Consider the following 15,394-nt stretch of genomic DNA (forward strand, 5'->3'; position numbering starts at 1 on the left):
GAGAGTAGCCGAAGAGGTACCGAGAATACATAAAATCATGATGTGAGGGCATTTTGTTGGCAGTTTACACCCCCTCTCCTCTAGCTCTCTCAGTAAAGCTTAAAACTAGCATTCCTAAGTCCCAGCTAGCTTTCGGCGAAGCCAACCGCTTGACAGTCGTTTGAGAGAATTTCGGTCGGTCAACTTTAGTCGTGTTTCCAACAATGTTATAATAAAATTTGTAATGTTATATGTAAATATCTGTTTAAGGCTGAACTTTTGCGACTGGAATCTAATGCAATTCTTTTCACCAATTTACAAAACGCAACTGATAAAAGAATACCCACAGTTTATGATAGAGCTACGTCACCAGGCTACACTATATACGAATGGGCTACACCAACCTACGACATTACAAACTTCGAAAACGTGCAGTATATCTACTTGCTGTTCACGCTCACAGCAGATGTTCCTCTCGTCGGTGTGAGCGCATTTGTCCAGATGGACGCCATCGACCCCACCTATTGTGGTACCACCACATGTGAAGAGTTGGCTGGAAACTGTGAGTATTGGTTATCAATAGCCGCCGGCATCTTCTCAGCTGGCGAGTATTTCGTTTTGATTTTTTTTTCAATCGAAACTATTTGGATGGTATTTTCTCTTATTCTAGCTGCGAAGCTGTAAGCTGAGCGGAGCTATACTGCAGTGTTCGTGTTTTCTTAATTTAAAAAATTTGAATTGTATTGGGACGCTGTTTTTTTAGCTTTCTCGCTAGTTGTTTTTTTGTTCACATGCGGCATTTCGAGATTGATTTGAACTGTTTTTTTAATTTTTTTATCTGTTTTTTTTTCAAAATGGTTTTTCCAATCCATTAATAGTCCATTCTAGATCTAGTTCTTTTTGTATAGTCAATGAAAATTCTTTGAATTATGCCAACGTTTGTCCTTCTATGTTTTTTTGTTTTGTCGTCTGGCGCTTTTTTCGTCGTTTTGCATTTTTTTTCTCAACGCAATGTCGAATCAGTCAAATTTTCTAAACTAATCCTTCGTCCCACCAACGGCATTTGTGCGGGTGACGTAATTTCTCCGCTTGCTCTAGTAAAGCTTTTTCGATCATTTGCTTGATTAAACTTTGATCATACCTGACTTAACTCACTCAATAAAATGACTTTTACACTTTTTAACTTAAGTTTAGTTTGAATTAGTTTAAAGGAACGCAACATGTGTTATAATTGTCTCTAATCGAAAGGCTGCTGCGGAATGAATTTTAACAAGCTTTATTAAGTATTCGCTGAATGTTTTTACATGGCTTCTTTAGCGGGGTCTTTTACATGGCAACTTTTTCAACATATATCTGTATCTGTTTCTATCTATATTATACGACACAAAAGTCCATTTGGCAGGTAATCCTGCAATTCCAAGTTTTCCGTTCGCGCTGTCTTGCTTTTTTGAATGGAAACATCGGTATTGAACACGCTGATACCAAACGTATCTACAATTAAAAGCTCTGTAGAATTTAAATGCTTTAAATTTTTGTAAATATGTGAAACTATTTTTCTGTGTGGCTAGTGATGTTCAAATGGTCCCCTTGTCAGTTAAAGGGTTTTCGAGTTGCGCATTCAGTGCTTTCTATTTAAGGATTTGTAATTCAGTGCTTCTCTTAAGTTTCAAAATATGATAAGCAGGTAAAGCCAGTGGGCATTAGGTTGCATTAGAGTCCTCAAAATGATTTTAGTAGTTATTCGGTTGCATTATTTGCCGTTGTTTCTACTGAGGCTTCAATGGAAGGTAAATAGATCACTTTTTAAATTTTTTGATGTTTTTTGCGTTTTTGAGATTTTGATAAATCGCTATTAGTATTAGCGGCCGTACGCATGCTTTAGCTGTTTTTCAAGTTTCAAGAACCTAGTGTCTTTAAGTGCCGAAGCCTAACTTCAATGTTTTGAGCACGAATTGGTTGTTTTTCTTCTTTTGTTTTCTTAGTTTTTTTGTTGTTGAATAGTTTTCAAATTGACTTTTGTCACAGATCATAGAGTTCTTGTGAACAAACTAATTTTTAATGGCTGTTTTTTGAGGTAATAACGAAGTAAACATAAACTGTATTGATATTTGCAATGTTATCAGGTTATCTGAGAAATTTTGTCTTTTTTTCACTTTTATTGACCAATTACATTTTTGAGGCATGTGAGTGCGTTGATGGCAATATTATAGCTGTGCAAATTACATGCTCTTATATTCTTACAAGTTTCTTAGATGCCCAAAATTTACGTTTCTTATTTAATTTTAAGATACCTGGTCCAATATTTACTGATATTGATAATAGCCTCTTTACGCTCTAATTAAGAAACAGGAATGAACATTGTCACGATATAAGTGATGGCACCGAAATTTTGACTATTTTACGTTCTTTGTTAACCGAATTGGAGTCACTAAGAAATCACTAAGGGCTCTTTTGCAGCCATCTGCTGGATATTATTTGGCGTCAAAGACTTTCAGATCATTTTTTTTACAAAAGGGGGCATTTTTATTGTTCTGGAGCTTGTTACTGATTTTTTGTTTTCAGAATATCTCTTAATAATCGTTAGTTTTTACAGTTTTTGTGTTGTTTTTAATTGCGGTCAGTTTGTAGTAACGTTTAACTTCGTAGATTCTACGGTTGTCCTGTCGCTGTTTTGTGCCACCGATTTTTTAGTCCCCGATTGTTTTTTACCGACGAAGGTCCTGATTCCTTGTCATGCTAAACTAAGTCGCTGAGGTTGTGCAAAGTTTGTGCTTGTAGTTTTATACTCCCTCACCCTACATTGCTAAAGGTGGGTTATCAACAGGTGGGAATCGAGGAGGGTTTCTTTTGAGTGACCATGGTTTGGCAGTTCTCGAAAAAATTGTATGTTATTTGACCAGCCTTTTAAAAATATCTTATGCTACTGCAGCTGGTTCGAGCTTTGACATACTGGTGATTATATCTCTGAAGACTTTCCAACTGGGCATAATTCATACAAGCCCATCCATCTAACCACTTGCTTGAACGACTTGGACTGATATGTTGATGATAGCCCTCCCAGCAGTTTGGAGAGATGGCTGATGATGTTTTTTAATTGATCAAAACCTCCTAATAGTGTGCTCCTTGCTTTCAATTTGCGCTCATAGCTATGCGGGGCTTGTTTCACGCGTTCCGAGTTAATAGCAATCTAGTTCCCGTCGTTAAACCTGGTCTGTTATCGAACTGTTATGGTTGTGTCATACAATTCTGCTGGATTTTTAATTGCTCTTGAACGAAGTTCATTATTGTAAACGTGTGTGTGTCTTTTTTATGCAAATTTTTCGCTTGACCGTTTTGAATTTTCGAGTGACTTTTACGCCCTTGACTTTTTGCGTTTCGCGTGATCTAAAATTCTCTCTCTCTCTCTCAATCACAATTTCAAGCAGCTGAACTCAACTGGCGGCAATTTCATACTAAAAGTCAAACGAAAAGTGCGCCGAAACTGGTCTCATTTTTCACTTTAAATCCTAATAAGGGTATATGTTAACCTCTAATGTGGCTTTTTGAAGCCCACTATTGAACTTCTTAGTCCCCATTTATACCCCCCCCCCCTGAAGCCGGCTGCAATTGATTAGAGCTCCCACTAGTCGTTCGAGAGCAATTCTTCCGACGTTTAGTCGGTTATGTTTTAAGTTGCTGCCCTTGTCACCACGTCGTCAACGTACATATCTGAGAAAATCGCAGCTGCACATATCCGCCATCAATTTCTCTAAACCTCGGAATGGGGCAATTGATTGAAAAGTTGTTGCTTCTATTTCATAAGTAACACGTGTTTCTTATGTATGTTCACATCTGTTGAATTGAAATGCTTCCAAGTTAACGAATGGTTGGCCTTTCCTTTTCTGTGGCGTCCAATTCTACTTGTCTGTACATTTTTGCAATGTCAGATGAAAATGCTAATTAACGAAAAAGATGCTTTTCAAGTTTGGATCCAGCATCAAGCGATCGTTCGAAGAGATTTCGCTTGTTGTCTTTCCTGAAGGAGCTAAGACGCTTCATAGTTTGGTGGTTGTACTAACGTCCTCAACGTTCAATAATGATAAAGATAGTGGTTTTTCTCAATAGTGGTGCTACCGCCTAGTTCCTGTGCGGGAATTCTTCGAAATCTGATCTCATTGATGAACTCTTTTTATTCGTTGTACAAAAAAAGGTTATCATTGAAGTTTGTTGAGAAGATCTTTGAGCCTTTGTCGTATGTGCTGCTGCGAATCTTCAAGTTCATGATTTTCTCTTCATTGCCAGTTTTAGATTGAATCTCTTCAAGGTTGCGTCATGTGGTTAACCTTAAATAATCTGTGCACATTTTTTTCACAGTCGTCCATTGTTTATTTGTTGAGAAATTTTTGACTTTCCAGAAACGCTGTAAACAGTTTTCAAATGACCAAATAAAAATATTTGAGAGTGGGAAGATCGAGAATATTGAATGTTTTGTCCAATTTTTATTCATGCGAAAATAGATAATAGGTTGTACCCTCGTCTTTGTTTGCTTCTCTGACGAAGTCCACATGAGCAGGCTTCTGAAATCAGGTGTTACCAACTGTAGGCGTTTTTAATTTTTTCCCAACCAAGAGAGCAGGTTTTTTGTTTAAGTTAATTCCTTTATGAAAATTGGCGTTTTGTTTTGGGTTTTAAGACAGTTAACATACGTACGATTAGTTCAAACTTAATTTTCTCCCAAACCGCATACCCGAGCGTTGTTCCCCTTGAGTGGTAACGGAAGTCTTTTCTTGAAACATCAGGTATGTGGTTTTTCTGGAATGTGAAATCCAGAATTGCTCACAGATATAAAATTTCTCCTCTGATCTTAACCCGTTTTGCCATTGTCTGAAAAAAATTCCCTGCATCTCACGTTCTTGAATGAGAGCTGTTTTGCTATCTAAAGATTGTATGTGTTTAGTTCTGGGTGGCTGCTGAAATAATCAGAAGTAAACATTTTCTGCTTTTTTAAATTGCCTTGTAGTTGTTTCCAATCGGCATATTTGCCTGACTGGGGCAATTATCAAACCTCTTAAGGTGTGTCGAGGGCTGCCGCTGCGGATATTTGACTACAGTTTTCTTATAAGGTCATTTATTTCTTATAGGGTCTCATACAATATTCATATTTTTATATCTGTAAGTTTAGCACTAGTGAGCAAATTATACACTACGGTAAGTGTTGAACAATATTTTGACAGCGTTTCTGCCATGTATTTTAGAAAATATCTGGAAAGTGTTCGCAGTTTTTTGTTCCTTTCCTTTTTCAAGTGTCTGTGTGTCATGGCGTGTTTATTGCGGCATCCACTGAGGTTTTTTTATTCCGATCTTCGAAAGCTTTGACATTCTTGAATTTCAAAAATTGTTATAAAATTTTAAAATTTGCTCGCCTCATGTTTCACTTAGTTTGAATGTATATAACCAAAAGTTTTAATGATTTTAGTATTTTTGTTGTAAAAGATGGTAGCGACTTTTTTATTTGGAGTGAATTTGGGTTCTTTTATGTTCTATGAGTGTTCATAAAATTGGTGTATTTAACATTTTTTTTATCTAAATGTTGGTTGGGATAAATTTGACACCTCTAGTTTTCCAGAAAGGTGTTTTTAAAATTTTTTATGGAAAAGTTTTATTAATAGCCGCAAAGTGAAAGCTGGGGCTATTATTGGCTTTCTCTTGGTTTCGTCACTTTGTTCGTCATGATTTTAGTTACGACCATATGACGTAACCTGTTCTTTGTTCATTCGTTCTCGCAATCTCGACTGAATTGCTGCTTCTATTCTAGGAGATAATGTCAAGTGAGTTTGTGTCACTCTAGTTGAATGTTTTTTGAGGACTGTTATTAGCAGCAGTGATAAGTTAAACAGACTGTTTATCAAAATATAACATCTCAGCATTTATTATAAAAGAACTTTCCTGTTTTGGTCTGTTTCTTTTACTATCTTTTGAGACTGCAGATCTACGAAGCTATTGCGGATATTCTGTGGCAATCTGCCAGCTATGTTTTGATTCGTTGTTGAATATGCTCCCTCCTTTTTTTCAGCAAATATCGATGTCAGTTTCGGGTACTTTGGATGTTAATTCAGGACTTAGCATGCTATGCTTCTTACTGGTCGAAGAGTTGTCAAAGTTCTTTTCGCACATTCTGATGCTTTTTTGAAGTCAAGTTTGAGCAATATTTTTGGCCACATAAAGCTGTAATGCAATAAAAAAGCCGTTAGTATTTGGTGTACAATTTCGTCTTACTTTTTTAAGGCTACAGTGAGAAAGCAGATTATCCAGAACTTTTATGCGCTGCAGTTCCTTTTGCTTTTATTGTTTCGTTTTATAGTTCGTCAAGGTTTCGTTTTATAGTCGTACTATGACAAATTGAATTATTCCAGGATTCGCCTCGTCATGGTTATTCATTCGCTTTCAAGTTTTTCATACTATACTTTTCACCTCACTCACTCTTTCGAAAGAACCGAGTTTGGAATTTGGACAAAAAATTATTGCTTTTATTGCAAAATTTTCCGACAATTTGCTGACTATATTGGATTCTAGAACCATTAAAAAGCAAATGGCGACTGTAAAAATAATAGGTATATTTCGCAGACAAATAATCATTTTGTTCGTTTGCTTAGATTCTTGCAATTCCACGAGGAGCACCGTTAGCCAGACTACACCGGGTATTCCAAGTCAGCCGTCCTCTTCCAGACCGGAGGATACATCCACCAGGGCATCTACCAAGCAGGTAATAACATCCTTGCTGATTTTTATTGGTTGATGAATCGAGAGAGGAAAATAATGAACCTAAAAAAATCATGTCTCCAGTTGTTTCCAGCCCAACTCTAAAATTTATTCAGAACTATGTAGCTAACAGCTTTCACAAAAGTTGTGTCAGGCAGACCGCATTTGGCGAAACTTTTCTGATGTTACCTTACCATCAATACCATTGCACTGTGAGATGCTACATGTGTATTTATTATCCTTTCAATTTTGCCTGTTTATTAGAAAAGTGAGCTATCTTTAGCTGCCGGTTGTCTCACCCAATGAAGCAAAAAATTTCAGTGCATCGGAAAAGTGCAAAACATTAGAAAGATCAATAGTTCGTCCCCGAGAAATTTTTAGTTCTAATCAACATGAGAACAATAAGCAGATCATCATTAAAGCTTTACTATTGAACATAAATCTAAATTAGTTGTCAGTGAAAATTCCGACACTGAGAATGCGACATAATGGCTGAATCATTTCAAAATTGTTTGAAAATATAGCTTAAAAGCGATATTTACGCCGTGAATAATTTCTAAATCTTAAATCCTATTTATCAACTTGAGCCGGACGTGTGCTATTGGAAAATTAAAATAATTTTGTAAAACTAATTGCAGTTAATCTGTGCTTTGCTTAGTTTTATTAGTATGACAAATACTTTGGTCACAAATGTCTTCACTACCAAGATCACTAAACCACTCAATCTTATTGAGCCTATACCAAATATCAAAGCCAAAGAGCTTTTTGCACTGAGGGGTCATAGCTAATATTATTTCTCAGGCAGAATTGAGAAATTAACAGAAGGTAATTTCGATATTAAAACGTTTTTTTTTCTAAAATGATGTCAATTGGTAAACAACTGAAACTGTAAGTGAAGTATTGCTTGGTGTGGTTGTAGAATACTTCACCTGAAAACACCAGCACCAAGCCAACAACCAGGGGAACCAGCAAGGAAAGAACAACAACAGAGAGATCAACTTCTGTCGGATCTACAGGAGTAAGTGCAATACATAATTAAATTGATGAATTAGTCGATCATCGGCTATCTTCCATAATTTTTATTTACTTTTCAGATTTTGATTTTTTCCATTGCAATTGATAAATTTTTCAACTTTTTTTGCGGATTGAAGCAAAATTATGAAAATCTATTTTTGATAGATGGTTTCGTTTCACAGGATAACCAAGCGCACCGCAACATCGCTTTGCCAAATTGCACCAGTTCTTGAAGCAGTTCTTAGTCCTAGTTGCAAGTTGTTTTTATTTAGATATCTTTTATTGCCTAGTATATTTTTCTAAAAATCTTTTAAAATTAATCTTCAGTTTTTCGAATTATATTTATAATTTTTATTTCAAGTTTTTGGCATTTTTGTGGGACATTTTCCACACGTTTATTGCCGTCCTTCAGTTTTCTTGGGTTTCAAGTCCATTGTGACTGGTGTTTCGGGTTTCCTGTGATAGACTCAATTTCTGAACTCTTTCAAGGCTTCTAAAGGGGACTTGCTTGTTTTGAAGGCTGATAAGAATGATAAGGTTTTGCACATGAGCCATATCAACTCAAAACAAATTCAAAACTTCAATAGAATTTCCAAATTTCTTTATATTACATCGGTAACTGCGGTAATTCATTTTTGGTTCAATTGTTATCAGTAGTAACATTTACCACATGGAAGATCGGGGTGGGGTGGGGGTTGTCCTCCTATGTAAAAGATAGGGTTGTCTTGAGGACAACCCGACCTTTCAGGTCTGTTGATTATTGAGCAAATCTTTCCATTAATCATTATGATTATCTTCAAAAAAAAAAACGTTACTCTCGATGCAGTATTGCAAGTGGCGTTATTATAAGCTACATAATGATATGTAGGGTCTGAAATTTTTGACGATGATCTTCGCAAAATGGAAGGCCTTTTTTCTACCAAAATTTGCAGACCTACTTAAGCGCAGACAAAAATGAAAACTGCATGAAAAGCCGCCTTGATCCTGTAGCGAGACAATAGTGAAAATCATTGTCTCACTAAAATGCAATAAGAATTACATGGTGGTTGTCTTTTTGATGAATTTTAGTTCATATTTACTTCTTTCCGTAAGGCATTTGAATGCATTAGTTCAGGAATTTTTTTATTAGAAATTAATTTTTCTGAAAGCGTTAGAACGCAATCATAAAACAGTTGAAATTACATCTTTAACTATATGAAGATAATGGTCTTTTGCAAGTGTGAAAAACGACGGAAAATGAGGTTGGAAACACTAAACGCGTCACGAAATCGAATACAATTAACAATAATTATTTGCGAATCTTCTATTATCGTGGATTTTTCTGCTTTGATTTTTCATATTGTACGAAATAAAGATACTTAAACCGTATTTCGTATTTTTATTTGTACTTAAAAAATGTGTAGTTCAATTTTCATTCAAAATTGTTTTTGCTTTTAAATGAGTGACAATCACTCGAGATGCTGCTTAAATTAATTTCTTGCTCGTATAACCTTAACAAGAAGAAATTTCCTCGTGAATTATTGTCATTGAATGTCTATATTAATTATTTAGTTTATGTTGCTCTTTTTGTTTGTGATTTTCAACGTCATCGTTTTTTGTCGACTTATCATCCTCGGAAACGGGATAAATGGTGATGCTTTAAGACTTAATTTTGTTGTGCATTTCTCTCGATGATTTACTGTCATAGATGTAAGGCTCGTCGAAACTGCTGAGAACGCATTATATACAAGTTATTTTTAGTAGATCGTGCCTTTTTTCCTTCTTACTCTAAGAAACTAGCCTCTCTAAGTTTAAGCTAGCTAACGAACAAGCTGTCGTTTGAGAGAGCAAGCTGTCGTCCAGCGTTGGTCGGTTATGTTTGTTTCTCAGTTGTTTTCGGCGCATGGCTATTTTAAGACCTTAATTTCAAATTTTATTTCACCGAATTGTACGTATTGGGACGGGACATGATTTTTGAAGTCACCGCATATTTCTTTTTCGTAATTGTCTGGAACTTATTGTGAGTTATTGCTATTCAAATATTCTAGATTTGTTAGGGGCCTAATCACTTGACAATAACGCATGTTTTATTGAAAAGGGGATATAAATAACGTGGCTGGCCAATTGGCCGACCTATAAATTCACCGAAAAACTTTTTAGTGAACACCTGAATAATTTTAACCACTTTAAAACCACATTTCATTGGAATTAACACCCGATTAAGCGCGTAAAGTAGCGTCCCCTAGTTTGAAAAGAAATGCTAATTGACCATCTCAGAGGCTCTTAAAACTTGACCTGGATCTATCGCAAAACCGAGCAAATTATCATTTCCGAATATAAGTAAGTCCGAGTTTTATTTAATAACACTATTTGAATTATCTAATCCTGATTTGTGTCGTTTTCACTTCGCCCTGATAAAATCTTTTGGGAAGTTGGCTTGTCGTCTAATTTCTATGTCGTTTAATACCTCGGATCACGGTAAATGAAGGTCTTTTCAGTAACTACTATTATGTCGCTTCGTTAATATTAACCGCAGCAAAATACGCAGATCAACTGCTTACTCAAATCTGAATGAAATTAAAAATTGATCCAGCAATGATTTGAATAGAGGAAATTAGTCAAAAGAAGTGGTCTAAAGTCTATCTTGTTTTTAGGTGCCCTCTAAGGGCTCATCTACTAAGCCTGAGAACACATCACCTCCGCCAGTATCGAAAGGTTCTACCACCCAACCACAGACAACTTCAACCGAGCCAAGTTAGTTCAATTCCATGCCATCACATCTGACTGAGTGTAGGGAAATTTTATCCTTCTAATTTTCCCTATTTTGTGCCCATTTTGGAACATTTAAACAAGATTCTGGAATATTTCTGGGGTATTTCAAATGGATTTTGTCATGATCACTCGCTTACTTTTCACTGTACTTCTATTGAACATGCTACATTTTGACCATTTGAAAAACTGCACATAGGTCCCAAAAATCTCAGCACTTAGCCAGTCAATACCTTTCAATAATATTATAGATTCTGTATTTCTGATTCATAGCACGGCCTATTTTCATTTTGATTCCAGTTTTTTTTTGTTGTTGATATTTTATTCAAATAAGTTGATTATTTTGGTAGACGAATAAAGTTAGATTTAAATTTTTTTTTGAGTGGTTAATCTTTTAAAACTAGATTCACTGATAAAGAATGCAAGAAAAATCTATCTAAACCAATAGTTATATGAATAAATATCAGTGTAAAAACATGCATTAGTTTGTTCACACAGGCTTGTGAAAACAAATATTTTGTTCACGCGTGAAAAGGTTTCAGTTCATCTATGTCTTGTGTCTTTACAATCAAAGGCTCTATTCTGTTTTGCTAAATCCCAATCAAATTGTTTCTCTTCATACCGGACAAGCTATGACTGCAACCTTATTTTTGGAGCTGTCGCACCCTTCCGTCCCGTAGAATATGGAAATTTATGATTGAGATCTTATTGTTGGTGACATGATGTGTGTTGTTTTAGTCTGTGACGACATTCCAGTTAACTGTGGACACTTCAAATCTGTGAAGAAAGACATGGTCTGCAACACAAGGCTTCCAGTGTCCAGCCCAGATCCGAATGCAGAGCAGTGCTACGTGGGATGCAAAGCACACGAAGAGATCATTGTTGAAATATGCACTGGCTATGAGGACACCAATGAGAAACCATGTGGACCCACTTCATGCGGTAATTACTAACCTGTGTCAGTTTGTGCGGTGTTCCGCCTTCAGTTAATGTTGAACGTGTTCTGGTGGTGGTGCTTTGGTCTAACGTCAGAGAACTTGCTTCACTGACTTCAGTGTTGGTGGTGTTTCAAAAAAGACCCTTGAGTTATATTTCCTTTGGCACAGTATGCCTGGGGTACCCTTTGCCCGCTGTTGCTCCTTGTCAACACTTGAAACTTTCGTGAGATTTGCTTCACAAATCTTCTTTTGCTACCGTGAAAAAAAACCATCCATTTCCTAACCATTGAATTACATCTCTATAATCAACCTTATGACTTGGTGTTTCAAAGTTACAGTTTTTAGCACGTGCCTCTTGGTACACAGTTTAATATCGGGTCTTTCATATAACCTATAGCCCCCCCCCCTCAAACATGGCATTTATACCATAATGGACGGGTATATTTTCATGGGAGGGGGCTACAATGAGAAAGACCCTCAATATCTGCATATTAGAAGCAGTCTCTAACTTCATGCACTGTAGTTACCTATTTACGCAATTCTACCTGGGCAAAAATGCGGTTCTTTCCCATTATAGCCCCCCCTGAAATTATAGCCCCCATTATGGTATAATTTCTATGATTGGGGGGCTATAGGTTATCTGACCAGTAAGCTTTTTATAGCGTAAATTTAATGTGTAAAGGTTTATTGGGTAAAGGAAGGAGGAATTTTATGAAATCTTATCTGTTTTGGATACCCCCATGCCAGTGGTGAAAATAGGCTACTTGGGCTTAATCTAGCGACTACCAAAGCCACCCCCTCGACAGTCGTTTTCGTTCGACGCTAGTCGGTTATGTTTAACCCATTTATGAGGTAAGGTAATCATGTGTCCGTTTCCATTAACAGGCCCGGACCAGGAACTAGTGATGGCGAGTGATGCTGACCCTCATGACGTGTGCAACGAGACTTGTACTGGGCAGTCAATGGGAATGGACAGGTGTGACAGTCGGGTGACATATCCATACTGCAGATGCAAAGGAAGTGACATGGTAGGACTTTTCTCAACTTTTAGAGTGAAGATTCAAATCCGTCTGGCAGAAAAAAAACATTTTCATGCAAAGGGGAGAATAGCAATTTTTACGAGATGTTTTCTAAATTTCGTTGAGAGGTCGGTCAAACAATAATCTCTGAAACAGATCAACTCGATTATCTCGAAAGTTTTTGTATCGCTTTTCCATCAAATTTGGTTTTCCTGGTTTCCCAATTCTGTAAAGAGATGTATACGGTATATAACTCATGCGGAGTCAATTAAAAATAGGCTTCAAAGAGGTCCCGTAAAACGTCCAGGCAGATTTTGAGTTTAGAATTATTGATGCCGCTTAATTGCATGAATAGTTTTTTGATCTCAAATGACAAAATGATTAATTAAAATTACTTTGCTTTCCTCAATTCCAAAAGGTAAACTGAGATGAGGGGCTGTGACTTGCCGCCATTACCCGGAAAATATCCAATAAGTATCCTAGTCCAGTTGAATTTCATGATGGAAAAGCTTGGAAGGACATGCTGTCGTTTTCAGGTGTACAGCGAGAAAGAGAATAAGTGTATACACAAGGATGACTGTGGTTGCATTCTTAAGATGGAAGAGTTGAGAGATGCTTTGGGCAATATTGATGACGACTTCATGGCACCAGACACCAGGAGGGAATATGAAGACTGCCCTGGAATGGCCCCTGGAACACCATGCACCATGTTAGCATTCCATCCATTGCACACACATACACACATTTTTATATATTAACATTTTAATATTAATATTATATTTTTTTGGTGTATATAAATTTTCCCGCAATATATACATAAAATCTTTAAATATCTAAAAAATAATTTTTGTTTTTTATAGTTTATTTATAGTGCTGAGCTTATCTGCCATCTATGGTTATTGTGATTTATCGATTTTGTTGACGAGAAAGCTCTAGAGTATTTTGGGCTAATTCATTCTCCCTCTCAAAGCTTTTAATTAGACATTTATTTTGAAAAAAGCAGAGAATAATTGTAAAATAGAGACCAATATTGTATTAGAGATGCAACCGAGATTTAAAATGTGTTTATAAATCATCTTTTTGGTTTTAGGGAGTGTCAAGGAGTGAACTTGACAGTGACATACGACTGCCAATGCTCTTACAAAGGAAAACTATACGTAAGCATAACACCTTTTAATTTTTCTATTTTGACTGACTACATTTATTTGTATTTTCGTCATTTGCTCTATCTTTGCGTTAATAAATAAAATATGATAGCGTGGCACAGCCTTTTGTTGTCATCGTACCAGGTGCCATATCAAACGAACTTCAAATTAGGAAAGAAAACAATCGTTTTTGTTTTGTATGAAGTTTAAATAGTCGATGGATTCAGGGTACTTCTATCGGTCCAGAATTATATATACAAACTTCAGACAACAATCCGAACCAGTACAATTATTGGCTCATCGATCCAAAGTATCGCCAGAAAACGTCTAGAAATCGTTCAATTCATCTGTTTAATGATCAATTAGTGCTGCATTCAGTGGAAAAGAATACATTATACCATTCGTAATACGCAGATTTTACCTAGGAGTAAGATCTGAAGGTCATTTCAATAAATGCTGAGCATCATTTCGTGCATCATTAAATAGGTTCTTACTTGCTGTCGAACGAAGTTTGAACCATTCATTTATTGTAGTCATGTGAGTCTTTTTTAATTTAAAATGTTTCCTTATAGAGTTCTAGAGTATTTTTCGCTAGTTTTAGTAATCTTACTTTTTGAGTGACTTATGATTGAATTCTTGATTTTTACGTGATTTTCATTTCTCTCATTTGGAACTTAAGCCGCTAACTTAGGGGTATATTTAACGAATTTGACTTGAAAATAAAACTATCGTAACACGATTTCGTCAGATTTTTTATATATTTCTGATTACTTGTGGTTTAATAGTTATAATTTTGATATAATCGTTCTGAAACCCAGGCGAGCTCCAACGGTTATCTTGTAAGATCTTGCAAGACTCTTGCAAATAACGCTTATCTTGTAAGATCATGCATGACTATTGCAAATAACGTTTATTTTGTAAGATACAAGATCTGGACGCTTTTCTCGCAAGAATAATGCAAGATCGTACAAGATAACCGTCCGGACTGGGGAAAGTTTTAACTCGGCAAATGGTTGATGTATGTTGTAGGAAATCGGAGAAGAGGTTGAGAACTACACAGACAGCACATACACCCCAGGTACCACCTTCCCACCCATTTGTCACGTGCCCAAGTGCTTGAGACATGAGCTCAATACAAATCTGTCCTACATCGGATGGGTGCCTGACGAAAACTTCGAAGAGCCAAAATGCGATGTTAGTTTACTTTATTTATCACTCCCATACGAACATTCAACCCCCCCCCCCCCCCCCCCCTGTCTTATTACTGTGTTTGACCACAAGGTACTATTATAATTTAAAAAGTATTGCAAAGTAATACTATTTTTATACCATTTAAAAAACAATGCTCGCATAGTTGTGTGTAGAGATGTTGTACGCTTCTAATGACGAGGAATGTCTTCAGTTTTTGCTCTCAATTGCATTAATAATTTTTATTAAGCATTCCGTCAATTTGGATTCCTAAGTTGTTCTTGACTAGACTAACCAGTAAGCTTTACAACGTTGCAATTGACAAAGTAAAAAGTAAAAATGGAATTTGGTTTGGTCATTATTTTTTTATTTTTCATTTAATGTCACTTATGTAGCAATAAATGGTATCTGAAACGTGATTTGCTTTGTAATAGTCTTTCAAAAGATAATAATTGTTCTGATTCTTGTTGAGGTAATTAATTTCTAAGATTTTTTCTCTCAAAATTATGATCAACTTTGAGTGTTTTATATCTCCATTGAAAACCTGAACGTATACTATTGTTATACTTGAAAATATACTTAGGTGCATATTATATATGCAACTATGTGAGATGAATCTTTATGA

At 36.0% G+C, this 15,394-nt stretch overlaps 1 protein-coding gene across 28 annotated transcripts in view; it reads left to right on the top strand.

Annotated features, from left to right (window-relative positions):
- LOC142337853 (uncharacterized) overlaps positions 1–15,394 on the top strand; it is a 232,282-nt gene that overhangs the window by 201,219 nt on the left and 15,669 nt on the right. For all 28 annotated transcript variants that reach the window (XM_075387410.1, XM_075387418.1, XM_075387416.1 and 25 more), the window contains 9 exons: positions 250–541; positions 6,612–6,721; positions 7,637–7,735; positions 10,365–10,464; positions 11,218–11,421; positions 12,303–12,445; positions 12,973–13,145; positions 13,527–13,593; positions 14,611–14,775. In XM_075387410.1, coding sequence (XP_075243525.1) covers positions 250–541; positions 6,612–6,721; positions 7,637–7,735; positions 10,365–10,464; positions 11,218–11,421; positions 12,303–12,445; positions 12,973–13,145; positions 13,527–13,593; positions 14,611–14,775 — 1,353 coding nt within the window. The remainder of the gene's footprint in view (positions 1–249; positions 542–6,611; positions 6,722–7,636; positions 7,736–10,364; positions 10,465–11,217; positions 11,422–12,302; positions 12,446–12,972; positions 13,146–13,526; positions 13,594–14,610; positions 14,776–15,394) is intronic.

The sequence above is a fragment of the Convolutriloba macropyga genome, chromosome 4 (assembly GCF_964194025.1).
Source record: "Convolutriloba macropyga chromosome 4, txConMacr16.3, whole genome shotgun sequence".
Classification (NCBI taxonomy): Eukaryota; Metazoa; Xenacoelomorpha; order Acoela; family Convolutidae; genus Convolutriloba; species Convolutriloba macropyga.